Raw genomic sequence first — 19,516 nt, forward strand, 5'->3', positions numbered from 1 at the left:
GTGATCTCTTAGCACACAGTGCCAGTGAATCAGAGAAGTCTTATATGTACGCACCAGAGTGTTCCAGCTTCCGTTCCTTCCTTGCCTGCAGTGCTGCGGCTCAAACCCAGAGACTGAGAGAGCTGACAGGAATTTTTTTTAATGAACCATTAAATTCTTGTGGGTGAGGACAGGTTAAATTCTTGCGGGGACAGGCAGGGACGGGTAAGATTCCCTGTGGGGACGGGAGGGGACGGGTTAGATTCCCCACGGGGATGGGTTAGATTTCCTATGGGGTCGGGTGGGGATGGGTTGGATTCCAGTGGGGACGGGTTGGATTTCTGTCCCCGTGCAACTCTCTACCCCAAACACACACTTAAAAACACACTTCATCAAAACTAGTGGCACTCTGTAGGCAGTTAAAATAACAAAAAAAACAGTACCAGCAGCCTTCAAATAGGGACACAGTTCCTTTAATCACACACATTTATGAAACAATCTTCAAAAAAAGACCCGACACGGGCCGTGTTTCGGCGCTCAGCACCTGCATCAGGGGTCACAAAAGTAGCAGGAACAATATGCATTAACTGTACAGGAATATTGGAAACTGTATGCTGCGACGGTATATATTCCTTCGCACACAGTAAAGTAGAAATGCTCTCCTTCAATTATGGAGTCTGATAGGTTTTAACCTCTGACGAAGGCGCTGAGCGCTGAAACATGGCCTGGTACTGTTTTTTTTTTGTTATTTGGACTTTTGTTTGTACTTTGCTCCCTCTCTTTGCTGTACTCTGTAAGCAGTTGACGTGTACTTTCTAGAAAGCAGACAGAGATCTATCTGGAGGATACTGTCAACTGATGGCTCTCAAGCAGATCCAGTGTAGGTTGAGTCAGTCCTAGTTTTCTTCCAGCACATACACTGACATGTAGTTTCAATTCTATTAACAGCAGGACTACAATTTCATAACTACAGTGGAGGTAAAGAGCAGAATTTATCAACTTGTCCTGGAAAACTGGAAGCCAGCTAGCAACCCTCTCTTGCCCTCTGACCACGACTTGAGTCATATTCTACTGTGCTAATCACACGGGCCAAAGAGATTGGCACTTGTGTGTGATGGGCACAGCCCAGCAACACATTCAGGAGTTCACGGTGCTCCACTACATTTTAAAATATTCCACACTTCATGACAAACAGCATATGTTAGAAACAGAATCATCAGTGGGCCACACATCCTATATAATAATTTGTACTTCCAACGTTCCATGGCTGGCTGGCTGAGTTTGTAACATCTCCTGACGTCAGCCAGCCTCCAGCGTTCCATTCCCCCTCACTGTCCCGCCCTTGCGTCAAGACGTAATGACGTCAGAGGGCAGAACAGTGAGAGGGAAGGGAATGCTGAGGCCAGCCAGAGAACGTTCAGGTACAAAGAAGAACAGAATCGCGGGACATCGAGGGCAGGGAGGGGAGGGCAGAGCAGAGGAGAATCAATGGGAGGGGAGGAGAGGAAAGAATCATGGCACATGGATGGGAGGGCAGGGAAGAGGAGAATCGCTGGACATGGAGGGGAGGTCAGGGAGAGAGAGAAAAAAAATCACTTACAAGACAGCCTTCCTAGGGCCCGTTTCATTGTTGAGGAAACGGGCTTGGTTCCACTAGTTTTACATAATTTTATAGATAATTTACTGTGCAACAATGGGGAAAGATTCTGCCTATGGTGCATTAACAGTATTCAGAATAAGAAATAAGCAGATTGTAACACATTAGAAAAAAATGAGATCTGCCACCTGTCATACAATGGGAAACTAGAAACAGGCAGTGTATGGGAAAGAAAATGTACTGCAAAACCAAAAAGACATTAGCAAATCTAAAATTCTTGTAGGATGGAATAATAATCATGTCACTTCCCACAAGGTGGAAAACAAAAAGAATCTAGGTAAGAATCAGGGCCCATTCCTGCACCATTTTTTTTAAAATCACAATTGTTGTTTTTAAGGACATTTGTAGTATTCAACACTCTCTGCTGCTGCTGCTGCTGTTGTTCTCTTTGCTTAACAAGCGGGCAACAAGGAAAAATTTTGTCTTACCTGCTAATTTTCATTCCTAAGTCCTCTAGCCCAGTCTGAAACCAATAAGTTAAGCTCATCAGCCAGCAGATGGAGACAGAAATTGACTTGTGAGCCCTACCTTAGAAAGGGCACTGTGCAGCAGCTACTCACCATTATTTCTGTAACAAAACAAAGATAGGGAATAATCCCACTTAAACCCCTTCAGGAGAATGTGGGGTAACAAACAGAAAACCACCACAAGAAAACCAATGAAGAGTGCCCAGAGACACCTGTGCCAGAGAACAACATTAAACAAAGAATACAGAGAACATCAAAGGTGGGAGCCTGCATTGGTCTGGAGAACTCAAGAAAAGAAAATTAGCAGGTAAGACAAAATTTTTCCTTTTCGTCCATCAGACCAGTCCAGAACAAATGGGATGTTAAAAAAGCACCCCTTAGACTTAACAGGATCCTGAAACCCCTGCTCCTGTGTCCAAGGCTACATCCTGTCTGGCAAATATATCCAGCCTATAGTGCTTAGAGAAAGTATGCAAAGACCATGGTACAGCTTTACAAATCTCAGCTGGACAAAGCATGAGATTCCACACATGAAGCTGCCAGGCCTCTAATCGAATCAGCACCAGAGAATATAATCTGAAGTATAATCTGAAGTATTGTTTAAGCTAACACATAATGTTTATAAAACAGCCTCTCCCTACTTGGTTCCCCCAAAAGAACCAACCATCAATCTGACATCTATAAAGTACAAAAACATTGCCATATGGAACAGACCAAAAGGTCCATCAAAACCAGTACCATGTTTCCAACAGTGGCCAATCCATGTCACAAGTACCTGGCAGGATCACAAAAAAGTACAACAGATTTGTCATAGGACTAAAACAGTGAATTTTCCATAAGTTCACCTTAAAAATGGTTTACAGACTTTTCTTCCAAGAACTTGTCCAAACCTTTTTTTGAAACTCTGCTACACTAACCACATTTACCTTCACAAGGGGATAGAAGGCCTGCAGGATCTTCCATATGGTCAATCTGTGGACTGACCAGGATCAATTGGTCTTCAACCACTCTCTGTGAGCCACTTGTTCTTGACAATGCACTCCCCAGCCACGCACACTGGTGTTTTGTGAGCACTACCTATTTGGTGGTGGTGGTGGGGGGGGGGTCCAGATTTGTGCCTTTTGCAAGATTTCAGGAATCCAACTACTAATTCAAGCTGGCCTAAACCAGCAGTGCTCACAGAAGACAGACTTTGTCATTCTGAAATTACACAAGAATTACACATATCTATGCAATATGCACAGGAGCCCATGATACTACCTTTATAGCCGCTGGCATGTTCCAAGAACCTGCATATAATCCCATGCTTGAAGAGCTCCCTTTGCTCGATCTGACTGTTGAGCTTTAGTCTTCTCTGCTTGGGGAGGAAAGTCTTCCCTCTCCTCGTATTGAACTGCACTTCCAAATACTGAAGACACTGCAAAGGCTGAAAATTGTTTTATCTTGAGGTTAACAATGCACCCCAGTGACTGCAACAACTGGGTCACTGGGTAGATGGCTGGTCTGCTTTCTGACTGAGACTTGCCCTGATGAACCAACTGTTCAAGTATGGATGAACTAGCATTCCCTCTTTAAGGAGCACCGCAGCCACTGCCACCATCATCTTGGAGAAGGTTTGAGGTGCCTTGGTTAAAATCTTGAAATCTCTCCATTAGTTGCCAATTGATCAAAGAATTAAATTTAAGATTCTTTGTTTAGTTTTTAAAACCCTGAACAATAATTGCTGCTAACCTAAGGATCTATCAGTTGGCAAGAGCTTTACGAGCAGTCGATAGTTTATTGGAAGTTCCTTCTTTTCATACTATTAGATCAGAAATGTACAGAATATCTATCTTTAAAGTTATCGGTCCTAAGTTATTGAATGCTTTACCACTGAACACCTATAAAATAAGCTTGAAATCATTTAAGAAAGAACTTTAAACCATTTTGTTTAAACAATCATATGATATGGTAGAATGATGCTCAGATTTGTGGAGCTATTGTTGGTTTAGCTGCTTTGTTTTAATATGTTTTTAATGTTTTTAGTAATGCTTTTAATTTTATTAAATGTGTGTTGTGGGCAAATCAAACTTATGTTTGTTTTTATTGTAACCCGCCAAGGATATTAGATTGAGCAGGATGCCATCACCAAATGCTACGCATCTATTCAGAAATGTGAAATCCTTGGCATCATGGTGAGAATGGGCCAAAAAGGAAGCTTCTTTCTTTGGTACCACAAAGCAAATGGAGTACCGTCCTGTGCCCCTCTCTACCCTGAATATAGAACTTCCCCAAATCCAGCAACCTCTGTAAGTTTGTCCATACAGCTGCCCTTTTGTATGGAGTATGGCAAGGAGAAACCACAAATAAATCTGTGATGGGGTGGGAAAATTCCAACATGCATCCTCATTTCACCACATACAGCACCCATTGGTCAGATGCTATCTTGGTCAGTTCTCTGAAGGACTTAAGACAGCTATTCCCCTATCAGTTCAGTTGAGAAGTGGTCCCATAGCCCATCAATGTGTAGCTCTAGAGGCCACAGTGGTCTTCAAACTGTCCCCAACCTGTTTCCTGTCAGAACAAAGGGAAGACCCGGCCTTACCTGGCCAGTAATGATGCATTTCCCAGAACTTAGGCCTTCCAATGGTTGAGCGCAAGGAAATCCTGAGCCTATCTTCCAACAGCCTCTGAGGCTTGGAGTCCTCAAATCCTTAACTAACTTCTCCAAGTCATCATTGAACAGCAGCTTCCCCTGAAATAGAAGACTGCTGAACCGAATTCTCAAGGTTGTATTTGCAACTAGGAAAAAATGCCCGTTTCTGAGTGGAATGAAACGGGCGCTAGCAAGGGGCCCCCTCCCTCCGTCCCTCGAAGCTACTTGCCTTGTTCGCTGTGGGCCGTTTCGGCCCTCGAGTGTCAATAGCTCCACCCTCAACGTCATGACGTTTTGACGCGTCATGACGTTTTGACGCGAGGGCGGTGCAGACACTCCAGGGCACACCGGATATCTCGGGCGCCTCAACTTCCGTGGAGGCTTCAGAACGTTGGGGTTGCCTTTTATATATATAGATTCTGGAACCCAAGCAGCCACCTAGATCACATTGTGACTGTCATGCCCTACACGGAGTACACTTTAAGAGCTGAAGGAGGCTGCTGGCCACCAAAATATAAGCTGCAGAAGTCATCTCATTCAATCAACAAGCAGTAGCAGCCTTGGAGGCATATTCTCCCTTTTTAGGACCAGCAAAGAGAACAAATAAACTATCAGACTTTCAAAAATCAATTATTTCTTGATGGTCTATGGACGTCCAACAATCTTATGGAACTGAAGTAATTTCCTAAGTCCTCTCACCAAAAAGACAACACATATGACTGTTGATTCAAGTGAAAGAAGAAAGTATCTTTGGAAAAAAGAAGGGATCAATACGAATAGAAACTTCAGCTTCTGTAAAGTGAAGAAAAAGATCCCTGCAAGAAAGAGCATGGAGTTCAGAAATCCTTCTGTCTGAAGCCGTTACCACCAGAACAGCTGTCTTTAGGGTGTGATCCTTCAATGCAGCAATCTTAAGTGGCTCAAAGGGAACTTTGTACAGTATTTGAAAGACCAAAATGAGATTCCATTCTGGGCAAACAGGTCAAAAAGGGGACTTCAACTGGTTGATTCTCTTCAAAAAAGACTATATCAAGATAAGCTAAAAAGGAAAAATTTTGTAGTCATCCTCTGAAGAAGCTAGGGCTGCTACCTGGACCTTCAAGAATTCAAGGCTAAACCTTAAAGCCATCCTAAAGAAAGGCTAGAATGTGAGCCAAGGAAGAATGCAAAGGATAAACCATCCTTTCAGCATACCACATCTCAAAAACTCTCCAAACTCTCGCACATGCCACAGAGGTAGAACACTTCCTAGCCAGAAGTTAAGGCAATGATAGCATATTCAATGTATCCTTTCTTTTTCAACTTTGACCTCTCAAGAGCTAACCCATAAGGCCAAAGGGGCCTCCATTTGAACTGCACCCTGTAGAAGAATACCCTTGCATTGAAGAAGACATAATGGTTAATCTATTTGAAGGTATCAGATCCGTGTGCCACAATTTTCTGGGCCAATCCAGAGCTCTCAAGATTACACAACCAGGATGCAGTACAATCCATTGAAGCGCTCTGCTTATCACTGGCCAGGGAAGACACACATACAGAAGAGAGTTCTGCATCCACATCTGGGCCTTCAAAACTACTCTTTTCTGTGACTGAAAAATTGGATAATTTGGCATTGCTTCTTATGGCCACAAGTTCCAGAATGACAGGACCACATGTTGACAAGAGGAGAGTGAATGCCTCCTGAGAGTTCCCATTCTTCTGAGTTCAGGAAATGCCTACCAAGGTAATCCAACCATTGATTCAACACTACGCAATGTGCACTGCTGCTAACCATTTGTAGATAACTTTCTGTCCAGCTCAGGATGATTGATCGACCATGACGCTTCAGTGGGAGATCATTTGTCCTGTGCTGTGTAATGAAGACAACTGAACTTCCCATCTGAAGAGACAGGCATTCACTGGTCAATACAAGAGACTCCTTGATGAAGGTTGCGAGTCTGAAGCCACCAAACATATTGGTTTTTGCTCGATAAGTCATGGGAGATAACACTCGTACACTCCTGAGAGGTGGGTGATCAATGACTTAATAAAGATTGCTGGAGCAGTCTCATGTGTGCTTTCACCCAGGCTACAACATCTAGGGTTGCAGCCATTTATCTCAATACCTGCTGAGAACTCTGTATACTCAGCATTTGACAAATCTGCAACTGAAGTTTGCATCTCCTGAGACTGGAAAGGAAAACCTTGCCTGTTCTGGTATTGAACAGTACTCCCATGTACTATAATGTCTAAGAAGGCAACAGGCCCTCTTGGCAAAGTTGACCACCACAGATTGTAGAAGGCTGGCAACTCTGGATATGGCCTGGAGATTCTCCTGGTAAGAAGCAGCCCTGATCAATCAACTGTCCAGATGAGGATGAACTTCAATTTCTTCACATTGGTGGAAAGCTGCCATCATCACCAGGAAGCCATGGCCAGACTAAAGGGCAAAGCCTATGTTTATGTTTATTGAGATTTGATATACCACCTTTCAAAACATGTATCAAAGCAGTTTACAATGGGTAAAAACAAATGTGAAAAGGAAAGGAACTACAACGCAAAACAGAAGAGTTAAAAAGAGAAGCTCCGGACTACAAAATGCAGGAATCTTTGATGAGGCGGCCACATTGAAAAGTGAAAGTAGGCCCCCTTGAGGCCTAGAGAAGTGAGTAACTTGTTGGGCTGAACGAAGACTATAACTGAGCAGAGTCTCCATTCTGAAATGAGACACTTGGAGCAGAGTTTATATTCTTGAGAACCAAAACAGGACAAAAGGAATCCCCTTTCTTTAGGACCACAAAATAGAGGGAATACCTTCTGAGACCCCATTCACCCCTCGGGACTGGTTTTACTGCTCCTAGAGGAAGCAGAGTCTGCATGGTGGATTGTACTGCTTGCTGCTTTGGAACAGATCTGCAGGTGGACTCTAAGAAGAAATCTGCAAGGAGGACAGGAAAATTCCAGCTTGTAATCATCTCTGATGACTTTCAGAACCCACTGATTTGTAGTGATTCGGATCCACTCATCAAGGAACTCTGACAGGTGCCCAATAATCAAGATCCCCGAGGAGTGGACCTGGGCCCCCATTGTTGTGAAGAGCGGGCAGGGTTAGAGGTATGAGAAGTCTCCTCAAAAGGACTGCTTCTGCTGACAGCAAGGGTGCAGGAACAAGGTTGAATGACCTGGTCTATAACGGTTTGCATCTCAAACCCACAACCTGTTTTGCACAGACTGATAAGAAGTTTAAAGCTTATCCTCAAGTACACACTGATTTTTAGAATCACCCGTCTTTTACTACTTTCTCTAGATCTTATCCAAACAAAAGCTTGCCCCTGAGGGGTAGCCTGGTAAGTCTAGACTTGAAAGCAGCATCAGCAAGCAATTTCTGAGCCACAAGAACATCTTGTTGACACTGTTAATACCACCTCCTTTGCAGAAGCTTATAGCAAATCATAAAGAGCATCCACCAGATAAGCCTCAAGCCTTGGAAAATCCAAAGCAAGCTAAAGCTCAGCCTTGTGGCCAGAACCAGCCTCTGCTGAACCCGGATATGAAAGATATGCCTTGGCTACATAAGAACCATAAATCGTAGCTTGTAAGCCCAAGAAAGTTATCAAAGGAGAGCTTTAAGGAGGTCTCTTATCTATAATCTTGAACAACCTTAAGGGCCATTCCACCCTTCACAGGGATGGTTTTCTTCACAACAGCAATCACCACAGCATCCACTTGAGACAGCTTAAGCTTACTGATTGAGCGTACAACTTAGGCATTGAGTGAGCTACCTTAAGACTTGCGTCCAGGGTATTCCATTGTGACTAGATAATCTCAAGCATGGCCTCATGAACACAAATGCTTTAGGTCGCTTCCTTGACCCTGTCATAATGGGATACCCTGGGAAGAGGGTGCCTGATCGAAAGGAGAAGAGATATTAAGACTTCTACGGTCTGTGCCCTGAGTGGATGGACAGATTTGGATGGGCTGGAGTGGTGCTTCGATGACAATTTCAGAAGAAGAAGAACAAGGACAGTGACGGGCAGACTTCTACAGTCTATGCCCTGAAAATAGAAAGAACAAATCAAGATCAAGAATGCATATGTAGTATCATATCATACCTTATGCTAAGTGTTTATCTTGCTGGGTAGATTGGATGGACCATACAGGTCTTTATCTGCCTCATCTATTATGTTACCTCTAAAGCCTTGGTAAAGTAGAAAGCTCTTCCTTGTGAAAGTGCTTTACCAATGTAAAATCCTTACTCTCCTTCCCTGGAATTTCACCGTTTTCTAAAGGGTCTCTAAGACCCGTGAAACCAGAAAACAGAGAAGGAGGCACCGAAAAGAACTTCTCTGACAGCAGAGAATTCATATCCCAGTCCCTGAGTTTATCCTTCTTCTCTTAGAAGCAAATTCATTCTGAAAATGGACAGACAAAGCAGGAACATCTGAAGGAGCTTGACCTCTTTTCAATAAGTAAGCCTGGTGCAGAAAGAGGACAGAGAAGAAAAACTCTTGTCCTCCTGCAGCACTAGTAGACCAAGAAACAGAATGCTGGAGGACTGAAATCAAAACTGGCTGGGAATCCTGAGCAGCTGAGGGCACATTCTCAAGAAGCAGTGCAGGTGCATAGGAATCCAAATGGCTGCTGTTCCCTCGCTGCCTGAAGTAACCTGAGCCAGCCCCTGCATGGACACTTGTCTTTCCTACCAAGCACCCGAATCCTGTATGAAACTCAGGCAAGGGACTGCTTTTCTTGCTGTCTGCTGCCGGTGCAGTGGGAGCAGACATGCTGTGCAGTGTCTCAATGCTGTATACTAAGCACTGCACTGGGAAAAACATTTGGTAGATTTGGCTGGTGCTGCCATGGAGAGAGCCCTGAAGAGATGCTGGGGAATGAGGCAACAAGAAAAGAGCACCAAAACACTAGCCCCAGAAAAGGAAAGGTAAAGAATAGTACTCACCACCAGTATAAGCATATCCTCCCCTGCTTGGGTAACTGAAGACAGAGGCTTACCCAGAACGTCTCTGATAAGCCAAAGCAGATAGAGGCCAATAACTGCTGAAGTCACTTCTCCCAGATACATATAAAGATATATAATATCTGTCTCCTCTTATAGACAGTGGTGGCAAAGGAAGAAGGAGCCACCAACGGAGAAAAAGGCAGGAGGGAGGGATCTGGAACCGCCAGTATGCCCCTAAAGATGAGGAGTAAGCGTTTCCCCCCAGCTCAACTGCAGACCAGAATAAAACTGAACCAGGAGAGAGCCTCAATAGATGAATCCAGGAGCTGCACAGAGAACCACAGAGTGGAGGAGTGGCCTAGTGGTTAGGGTGGGACTTTGGTCCTGGGGAACTGAGGAACTGAGTTCGATTCCCACTTCAGGCACAGGCAGCTCCTTGTGACTCTGGGCAAGTCACTTAACCCTCCATTGCCCCATGTAAGCCGCATTGAGCCTGCCATGAGTGGGAAAAAGCGCGGGGTACAAATGTAACAAAAACAAAAAAACCCATCTTCTACCTGCTGGAGATAGGGAAATACTGATGTACAACATCCTTTAGGGAAGAGCTCAGTTCTGTACTCTTGTGGTTGATGGGCACAAACCTACAAGTTCTGGAATGGTCTGTTGAGAACGTTAAGGAATCCTATATAATAATTCTCACCTCCAACGTTCTATGCTTGGGACCGTGGCTCCCTGGCTGCAAGTGGTCTGCGAGGCAGACACGCACGGACGTCACTGACGTCAACACAGCTGATTCCAAGGCAAGGGGAGGAGTAGGGAAACACGCGCAGCGTGTTTCCCTACTCCTCCTACTACCTCGGAATCAGCTGTCACCCCCCCGCGCTATGGCCCCCTCGAAACCCACCCCCTCCCGCGAACCTGTCGATCCCCCCCCCCCCGGAATGCCGAAAACCGCACCCCCCCCTCCCACCGCTGTTGTGCACTACCTTCGGGTGGATTCCTCAATCATCTTCTTAGAAAGTTTAACTCCGTGCGTCTGACGTCAGACGCACGGAGTTAAACTTTCTAAGAAGATGATTGAGGAACCTACGGGAAGGGAAGGTAGCACAACAACGGCGGCAGTTTTCGCTGGCACGGGGGGGGGGGGGGGAACAACAGGTTCGCGGAAGGGGGGGGGGGGGTAATTGCCTGCCTAAGGCCCGTTTCCTTGCCTACAGAAACGGGCCTTTTTTACTAGTTAGTAATAAAAGCCAAAACAGTAAGAGACAGGGGAATCTTAACAACTTTTGCATGTTCTTCTGCTGAAAGAGCTATTGTAATATTTTAAATATCTGACGGCATAGATGCTTGAAAACATTAACCCAGATAATTGTTATGAAGAAGGTTACCATAAATGAATACTAATTACCAGATGAGATTGTCTGTGTTGTGCTAGAGAAGAGGGTTTTACTGCAGTAGTAGGAATGGAGTGGTTTCTAATGTTACTGAAAGCATGAAACTCCTGTGGTTGATATATGGAGACAAAAAAAAAACAAAGAGAACAAGAACCTGATGGCAGATATGGATGGTAAGGCCCATCTAGTCTGCCCAGTTTCCTTGCTGATGCATACCACAGACCCCCAAGTTGATTCCTTGCCTTACCCCAAGGCATTTTTTAATTCCATTACTGATTTTGCCTCTACCATCTCTTCTGTTCCACGCATCCATGACCCTTTCTGTAAAAAACATTTTCTAATGTTACACCGGCGTCTATCCCCTTTGTGCGTTATAGCATGGCCTCTTGGTCTAGAATTTCCTTTATGCACTAAATAATGAGGGGGAGGTCTCTTCCATTTCAGCTAAGGACTCATATCCTTGCAGCGAGTATTCCCAAAACTGCAGCACTAATTGAAATCAATTGAAAACAATTCTACACTTGTTCTGAGATGGTCAGCCCACTAGGGACAGAGAAAGTGCCTGTATATAATAAATGTAAGCCGCTTTGGTTGTACCACAGAAAGGCAGTATATCAAATCCATGAGTCTAGGTTATTGTTTCTCCTCCTTCTACAGCGTGAACCTGCCCTAGGAAAAGCCACCACCAACTTCACATGCACTACTGCCCCAAGTTTTTCTTCTCCCCCCCCCCCCTCCCATACAACTCAGTTATCATAGACACAATTCTCTTGGTGAGAAACACAAGACTGCAGTTCCTTCTCGTGCCCAGCACAATTGCTCTCAGCCCCAGCTAACTCGGTAAGTGGAAGACCTGATCTGGGATTCAAACCCTTAAATCTAGATTCCTCCACACAGCAGTGTGCAGCTCTACTATTAACTCACTGAGCTGGAACAGAGAACATAGTTTCAAACCAATTCTGTTTTGAAGATTATAGCCTCCTGGGATTAGCTTTTACAAGGTTTCATTTACGCTAATAGTCTTAATGAGAAAGAAAACATTTGTCCTTTTTAAATAAAAAAAATGGAACCCTCTCAAACGAGGGTCGTGCAGTTTAAGAGGGGGCACTGAACAGCTAAAAGAAACACATTGGATTTTAACACCTACTCTGAGACTGCTTTTGCTCCCCAGTCAAAGACATTACCCGCCAGTAGTCCCTTCACCAGACCAAGCTGTCGAGCCTCCCAGTCTAAGGCTTCCAAAGACTGTGTCACTTTATGGAAAAATTTGAGTGCTATATCATTTTCTTTTTGCTTTACCTGCAAAGAAAAACAGGGAGAGACAGGGGTATTACAGAAGGGAAGACAGCCACCCAGAGCTGCCTGGTCTCAAATGCTGGTTATTTGGGCTCTTATCCTTCAGCAGCCCAAAACTATACTGTTCTCAAACAGAAGGAAGAGGGACACAGTTGTCTTGGACGTTACAAGTAACCAGTGGATTCAGATGCTTACTCCTGATTTCAGACAATGCTTTTCTCCTAGGATTATTTTCATCCAGAGAAACTGGAATTATGGGTAGAAGGTAGAGGGGAGGTTTAGCCCCAGAGAAAATGTTTTCTATATTTACTTAGAGTCTAAAGAAACTGCATGAAAAAAAAAAAAGATTATAAAAATGAGAACACCTGAAATAAATGAAAAAATAGCCCTTTGCTCCGGATTCTAGCAGAAAGCAACATAAAAAATAAATAAAAGTTTGCCCAGGGCTTGACATAATCTGCGAGAGATCAGAGTATGGTGTGGTGTATTCAGAACTCTCAATATGGATTTATTAAAAAGGGGATGCTGGATAATCTAAGTGAAATGCACAATGAAACAATTAACAAGAAAAATAAAAAGCAAACTGTCTCCAACAATATTTTCATCATAGGGGTTTCTCATCCCAGTCCTCTGGACACACCAAGCCACTCTGGTTTTCAAGATACCCACAATGAATATGGATTAGATAAATTTGCATGTACTCCCTCATGCATATTCATTGTGGGTATTCTGAAAACCTGACTGACTGGGTGTATCCTGAGGACTGGGTTTAGAACCCCTGCACAGGATATTATCGAAAAAGGTTAGCCAAAACAGACAAAAGGGCTCATTTTCAAAGCACTTAGCCTCCCAAAGTTCCATAGAAACCTATGGAACTTAGCCTTCCAAAGTGCTTTGAAAATATGCCTCACAGTCACTCTTTTTGTACAGAAATTATCCTTTTCCAACTCTACAAGTCACAACTAAGAAATAACAGCTTCCTTTCCATGCAAATTTACAGAAGCATCATGGCAGCCTCCATGATTGCCCTACACAGCTTAACCTACCTGCGGCCCTAGGAACTGAAGTTGAGGAGAGATGGAGGTAGAGGTAGCTGGCATGACATAAAAACCTACAGCCAATCATTATGAGCCTGTCCAGCCTGGAGAATGAATTGATCTTACCTTGGAGTATGGATCCGGGAAGTTGAATTCATTTAGACAATGTTCTCGTGTATCTAACAAGCTGCGAACTGTTAAAGATCCATAGGCACTGAAGAGGTAGGGGGAAGAGGAAAAAGACAGAAAATGTTTAAGCACATCAAAGGGAACAGAATATTGCACTTTCTTCAAGTTTGATTATAGGTTTCTTTTCTCAAAAGGGACCAAATATGATCTTGAAAGCTCAAGGATAGTCCTTAGACAATTTTTTCTTGGGCTGATTATTTATTTCCTGCTCTTGCATACTAAGACTATCCCCAATAGTAACATAGTAGATGACGGCAGAAAAAGACCTGCACGGTCCATCCAGTCTGCCCAACAAGACAAACTCATATGTGCTAGTTTTTGTGTATATCTTACCTTCATTTGTAAATGTCATTTTCAGGGCACAGACCGTATAAATCTGCCCAGCACTATCCCCGCCTCTCAACCACCAGTCCCACCTCCCACCACCGGCTCTGGCACAGACCGTATAAGTCTGCCCAGCACTATCCCCGCCTCCCACCACCGGCTCTGGCACAGACCGTATAAATCTGGCCAGCACTATCCCCGCCTCCCAACCACCAGCCCTGCCTCCCACCACCAGCTCTGCCACTCAATCTCGGCTAAGCTCCTGAGGATCCATTTCTTCTGAACAGGATTACACATGAATATACATGAGAAATCTGAATACCATGGGGGTAACGCATGCAAATTTCTCTGATGCATATTCATTTTGGATGTCCTTAAAAACTGACTGGTTGGATGTGTCAAGGCCTGGGTTGAGAACCCTGTTCTAAGCTCAACATGGGCTGCAATGAATTTACAACCACCATTATTCCAAGCCACAGTTATCTTAACATAACCAATACAGTAATATAATATACAATAAAACCGGTAAAACCCAATATGATAGCATAATACTCTATTTCCCAACCGCTAAATCCATCCAGTTCTACCCAACTTGTGCAAATGGAGAAGACTGCATCTGTGTAAAACAAACAAAAGTACAACTCTGCCCAACACTTCCTTCAGCACTGTGCGGAAAGTTTCCAAACTCACAAAGGCTGATGTCTCAACGTCTGCAGCTTGTTCCAATACTTCTGGCGAAATTTCTCTGCCCGGTCCTCTGCATCCACCATATCTGGTTGGCTGGCAGTGGCCCGCTTCACCACCTGGCACAGGGAAGAACCACAGCCGATGCAAGCGTCACAATTCGCTCTGTCCTGTATGCCCATGCCATTGCAGTGCCTTCTATGTTAATCTTTTGAACACAAAATATTCAGGTGAAAATTAGCACTGGGGAAAGGTGTTGGGAGGACTTTGGTGGGGCAGTGCACTGACTGCACTGGAAACCAAGGTGCCCCAACCCTGCTCTGGGAGGGAAAATCAAGAGGGTACTTCAGCCTCATACCTGGGCAATATTTGACTTCCCTGCTGTGAATGCCAGTCAGCACTAACTGTGAAGATCATTTTAATGACATGGGCATCTGTGCTCTCAATCCAATTTTTGGTGGACAAATTTATTTCGCAGAAGCCATCACACAAGTCTCAGATGGTAATGACTTTCAGTCACAAATCAAACCAGCTTGAGCTGGATACGAACCAGTGGCCTAGAGGCTAAAGGCCTAGACTTTGTCATTTTTTTCTAGGGGTAGGCAGCTATTTAAAATTTTTAAACCCACAATTAATTTTGATTAAAAGACTTATCACACAATTAATCACACTTAATTATGGCATGCCAGATTACTAAGTACTTCTCAAAGAGACATTCTCTCCCTTTCTTACTGGCTCTCTCATTGACCACCATCGCTCTCCCTCTCTTGCAACCTGGGTCCAAAATTCTCTCTCTCTCTTCTCTCCCTCCCTCTCACTGTCCACCAGTTCTCCCTCTCTCTCACCCTCCCTTGCACCCATCATTGAACCCCCCTTTAACACGCCTTCCCTCCTTCCCATTGTCCACTCTCTTCCTCTGCCAATTCCGGATCTGGCATCTCCCTCCCTCTCCCCTGGTCTACCTTAACAGGCTTCTCTCTTCATAGGGATCCCCTGGTGCAGCCTGCAAATGACCCCTATGCCTGCCCTCTACCACATCCTACCCAGGTGAAATAGGAAACTGTGTCAGAGAGGAAACAAGATGCAGCAGAGGGAATGCTTCCAGGTCAGCTGCAAGCAGTGTGTAGGAATCGCTGCCGGCGACCCTATGAAGAGTGAGGCCTGTTAAGGCAATCATGCAAGTGGTGGGGAGGGGAGAATTAAAAATTTGACCTTCGTTAAAATTTTATCCCCCCCCCCCTCTCACTCGTTTACTAAGCTGTGCGGCAATGCCGACACAGATAATTCAAAGTAAATGGGCTGTGTTGGCATTAGCGCAGCTTAGTAAACAGGGAGGTTAATATGTTAATTGCATTATTAATGCATTAAATGCTCACCTCTATTTTTTTCTTGTTAAAAAAAATAGAGCCTGTTCCATGGGGGCTGTCAAGGGACCCTTCCATGAATTGGGGATGGGGACCAAGGAACATGCAGCTGACTCCCTGCAGGGGTTCTAAAACAGCAGGGGAGGGAGCTGGCGCCACTGAATGTACCACCTCTGGATAAAAGTAAAGGCCAAGCTACACCAAGCCCTGGGCCAAGACTAGACTAGTGTACTGCCCAAACCATCCCCCCCCCCTTTATTTTGGTGAGAAGAAAGTCCGAATAGAATCTACCTGCACTAAGTCCTTTGATCCAGTCTAGTATACCAGTCACTGACTGCATAAGATGCCTCAGCTACTATCTGCTGGAAACTGAGAAATACTGACTAGTGAGGGACTGCACAGGATACTTAAAATAATGATGGCACTAGTTAGTAGTTCTCAGTCTCCATCTACTGGTAGGAGAAGGCAAACCCATCTGTCTGCACTGGTCTGGAGGGATGTTAAGAAATCATGATTGAAATAACTTCTGGTTTTTAAAAGAGAAAGAATGTAATCAGATGTGTTATTTCTAACTAATATTGGACAATAAGTAAGTTTTCAATTAAATGATTTGACTATACACCGTATTGGCCTTGAAGAAGCCAACCAGATGATCAATGTGGAATAATGAATTAGACGAGTAATATCTGGGGATAATCAGGTTAATACCACTTTTTTTCTCTGTTTACTGTTTAATTTATCTCCTTGTCTTGTTTCACTCTCCCTATTTAGTGGTCTAAGGAAGAGAAAAGAATTACCTGACTGAAATAATTCCTATGTATTACTTTCTCTGTATTTCCGGCAAGTTGTTTTATCACTTGTAAAAATTTAAATGGTTATAAATAAAAAATTTTAAAAAAAATCATGATTTTCCCCAGCAGATGCTCTAGCCTCCAGAGAAAGGCAGAGGCAATGATCTTAACAAATTTTACCAAGTGATAACAGCAAAAACACAAAGAAAATGAAGAAAGGAGTTCTGAAAAGTAGTTTATAAAAATGTTCACCCTTAAATGGGGTAATTTTATAAAGGTTTTTCTGAATGTAAAGCCTACACACAGAAAAGGCTTTTTTTTTTTTTTTTAATTGCATGATGGCATATGCCTTTAATACTATTAATTGGTATTTTAGTTCTTTCATTTTCTGACTATTGACAAAAAGTGTGCACCTACTTTTATGCAATCTGTACGTAGGCGTTTCAGAGAAGAGGAGGGATGTAATTTGGGAAGAACAGAGGCGGACTTACGACATATATAAGATACACAAGTGCATCCACATACATTTACACCATCTTCAGAGCACAGGTAAAATGTATGCATCAGCATTTGAATGCTATTGGGGCTGGTTCTGGATGTCTATTTTATACAAAGGCACATAGGCACCTTTCTGGACTTCTCTGTTATATATTATCCCATAACTGAATATCAGCCACAAGATGGTGCTAGGATACTGGAAATGAGAGGAACTACTAGCACATCATTTCTCTCTATATAAAAGGCAACACCAACGTTCTATGAAGCCTCCAGCCGGAAGTGTGAAGGGGGCGAGATATCCGGTTTCCCTATGAGTGTCTGCCCCGCCCTCTCTGTAACACAGTCAGTGAAGGAAAACAGCAGAGCAGGAAATCAAATCGCTGGCTCTGTAACAGTGAAGGACTCAGAGGGGGGAGGGGAGAGAGGCCAGAGGGCAGGGACACACACACTCCCACATGCACACAGAAGAAAACATTGCTAGCCCCCGTTTCATTTGCATCAGAAACGGGGCTTTTTTACTAGTAATATTATAAAAGGTAGCAATGTTAGCATATACAGTATATCTTCGGGTATTTTGGATAGTATCTTTCTGGTGATAACAGCCAAGTTATTAAAAAAAACTTGAGGCCTAATTCTAAGCAGATTTTCAACCAGTTAATTTTTTTGAATATGTGGTCACAAAAATTTCAGATAACTGTACTAACAAGTGGAAAAGTTATAAACTGTTTTAAATATCGACCTCTCTAATTTTTGCAGCTCGCTTGGGAGTATTGACTACAAAAGATTTCTAGCTTGCAGGTTAAGCAAGAACAAAAAAAAGAAAAAGAAAATCCCAGTATAACACTTTTTCTATTCATTCACCAAATCTGAAAAAGTAGTCAGACAATCTGAAAGTATTATTTCACTCAATTACTATGAGCAGAAGGTTATGCACAAACTTTAAAAATGAGGCAATTTTTCAACTGCAGGGACTCCACATCACATTAAATGATGTTTTCAGCAATCCTAGCCATCCAAAACAGGATGGTAAAAATACAAGGATAAGGTATCTGTTTATATCTGCTATTTGCATAGTCCCAGTTTGCCAAATAAGTTCTACAGACAATGACCTGGCATCACTACTCCCCCCCTTCAAGATGTCCTTAATTTTGGGCCATAATTTTTAGTGTGAAGGGCATATGCAGTTGGCACCTGCTACCAACCACAGAAGACAAAGAAAATGACTTGCCCAAGGTCCAAGAATAGCTAGTGACTGAGTGAAAATTTGGACTCACATCCAAGGCCTTCCCCAGAGCAATGCTCCAACCACCAGTGCTATTTTTCATTATAAAGCAGACCATGTTCTGTCAGCGCTTACCCCATCCAATGCCTCCTCAAAGCAGGTGAGCCAATACTCCCTAGCAAGGGCATCCTCCGTCAGGTCTACGGTATCTGGAATGTAAGACGAGGGGTCAAAGAGCAGAGGAAGATTCACGAGTTGCCGGTCCAGGCGATCCATTTCTAACATGTCGAACTAAAGGATGGGATAAAAGACTTTGTAATCTGAATGGAACGTTCTAGACAGAAAGAAAAAAAAAAGGGGGGTAGTTCTCCCCTGGTGCCCAACTAAGTAGAGACATCTAATTCTACCACACCTATCAGCTAAGTTATGTCTCTTTGACGTCACATATGATAAGCAGCTAATGCTTAAGATGTGTTTGTTCAGAAAAGTGCACTATTACATCTATAATATGATATCACAAATGTGCTTGGAGCTAATTATCCGATTTCTCATGAAGAGACTTATTTCCAAACTGCCATTTGATCTTTTTCCTGGAGGGAGACTATAGGCCAATCCCAACTCTTTTGCACCCCTCCTCCTCATGCATTATGGTACCTTCAGTCCCAATTTCAAAATGGAAGCAATAAGGACAATTATAATGCACAATGATGCAAACTCAAAACGCAGCCAGAGTCTCCCGCCAGGAATTGATTGCTCATCAGCTCTGCTTATTTATATGATTTGATGTCTACCGTGCAAGGTAGACATCCGTTTTTCATAAGACCTGTTCATGTTCCAATCTTAAGCATTAACCCCTCACTGGCTCTATCCAAACTCCAAGAAATAGATATGCATTCTTGCATTCAGAGGAAACAGTTTATGTGAATAGTAGTGGGGCTGAATTGAAATGGACGAGTTGGTGCAGTATTTTCAGTCCCAGTTACATAGCTACAGTTGACTCCTATTAGCAAGGTTTGTGGTCTTGGAAGGAGCCAGTGTCTATG

At 43.5% G+C, this 19,516-nt stretch overlaps 1 protein-coding gene across 1 annotated transcript in view; it reads right to left on the bottom strand.

Moving 5' to 3' along the window:
* PANK4 (pantothenate kinase 4) overlaps window positions 1-19,516 on the bottom strand; it is a 116,807-nt gene that overhangs the window by 23,999 nt on the left and 73,292 nt on the right. Inside the window, 4 exon segments of the mRNA XM_030222401.1 lie at window positions 12,216-12,367; window positions 13,528-13,615; window positions 14,605-14,717; window positions 18,609-18,764. Of these exon segments, the coding sequence (XP_030078261.1) occupies window positions 12,216-12,367; window positions 13,528-13,615; window positions 14,605-14,717; window positions 18,609-18,764 (509 nt within the window).

This window comes from Microcaecilia unicolor, chromosome 13 (assembly GCF_901765095.1).
Source record: "Microcaecilia unicolor chromosome 13, aMicUni1.1, whole genome shotgun sequence".
NCBI lineage: Eukaryota > Metazoa > Chordata > Amphibia > Gymnophiona > Siphonopidae > Microcaecilia > Microcaecilia unicolor.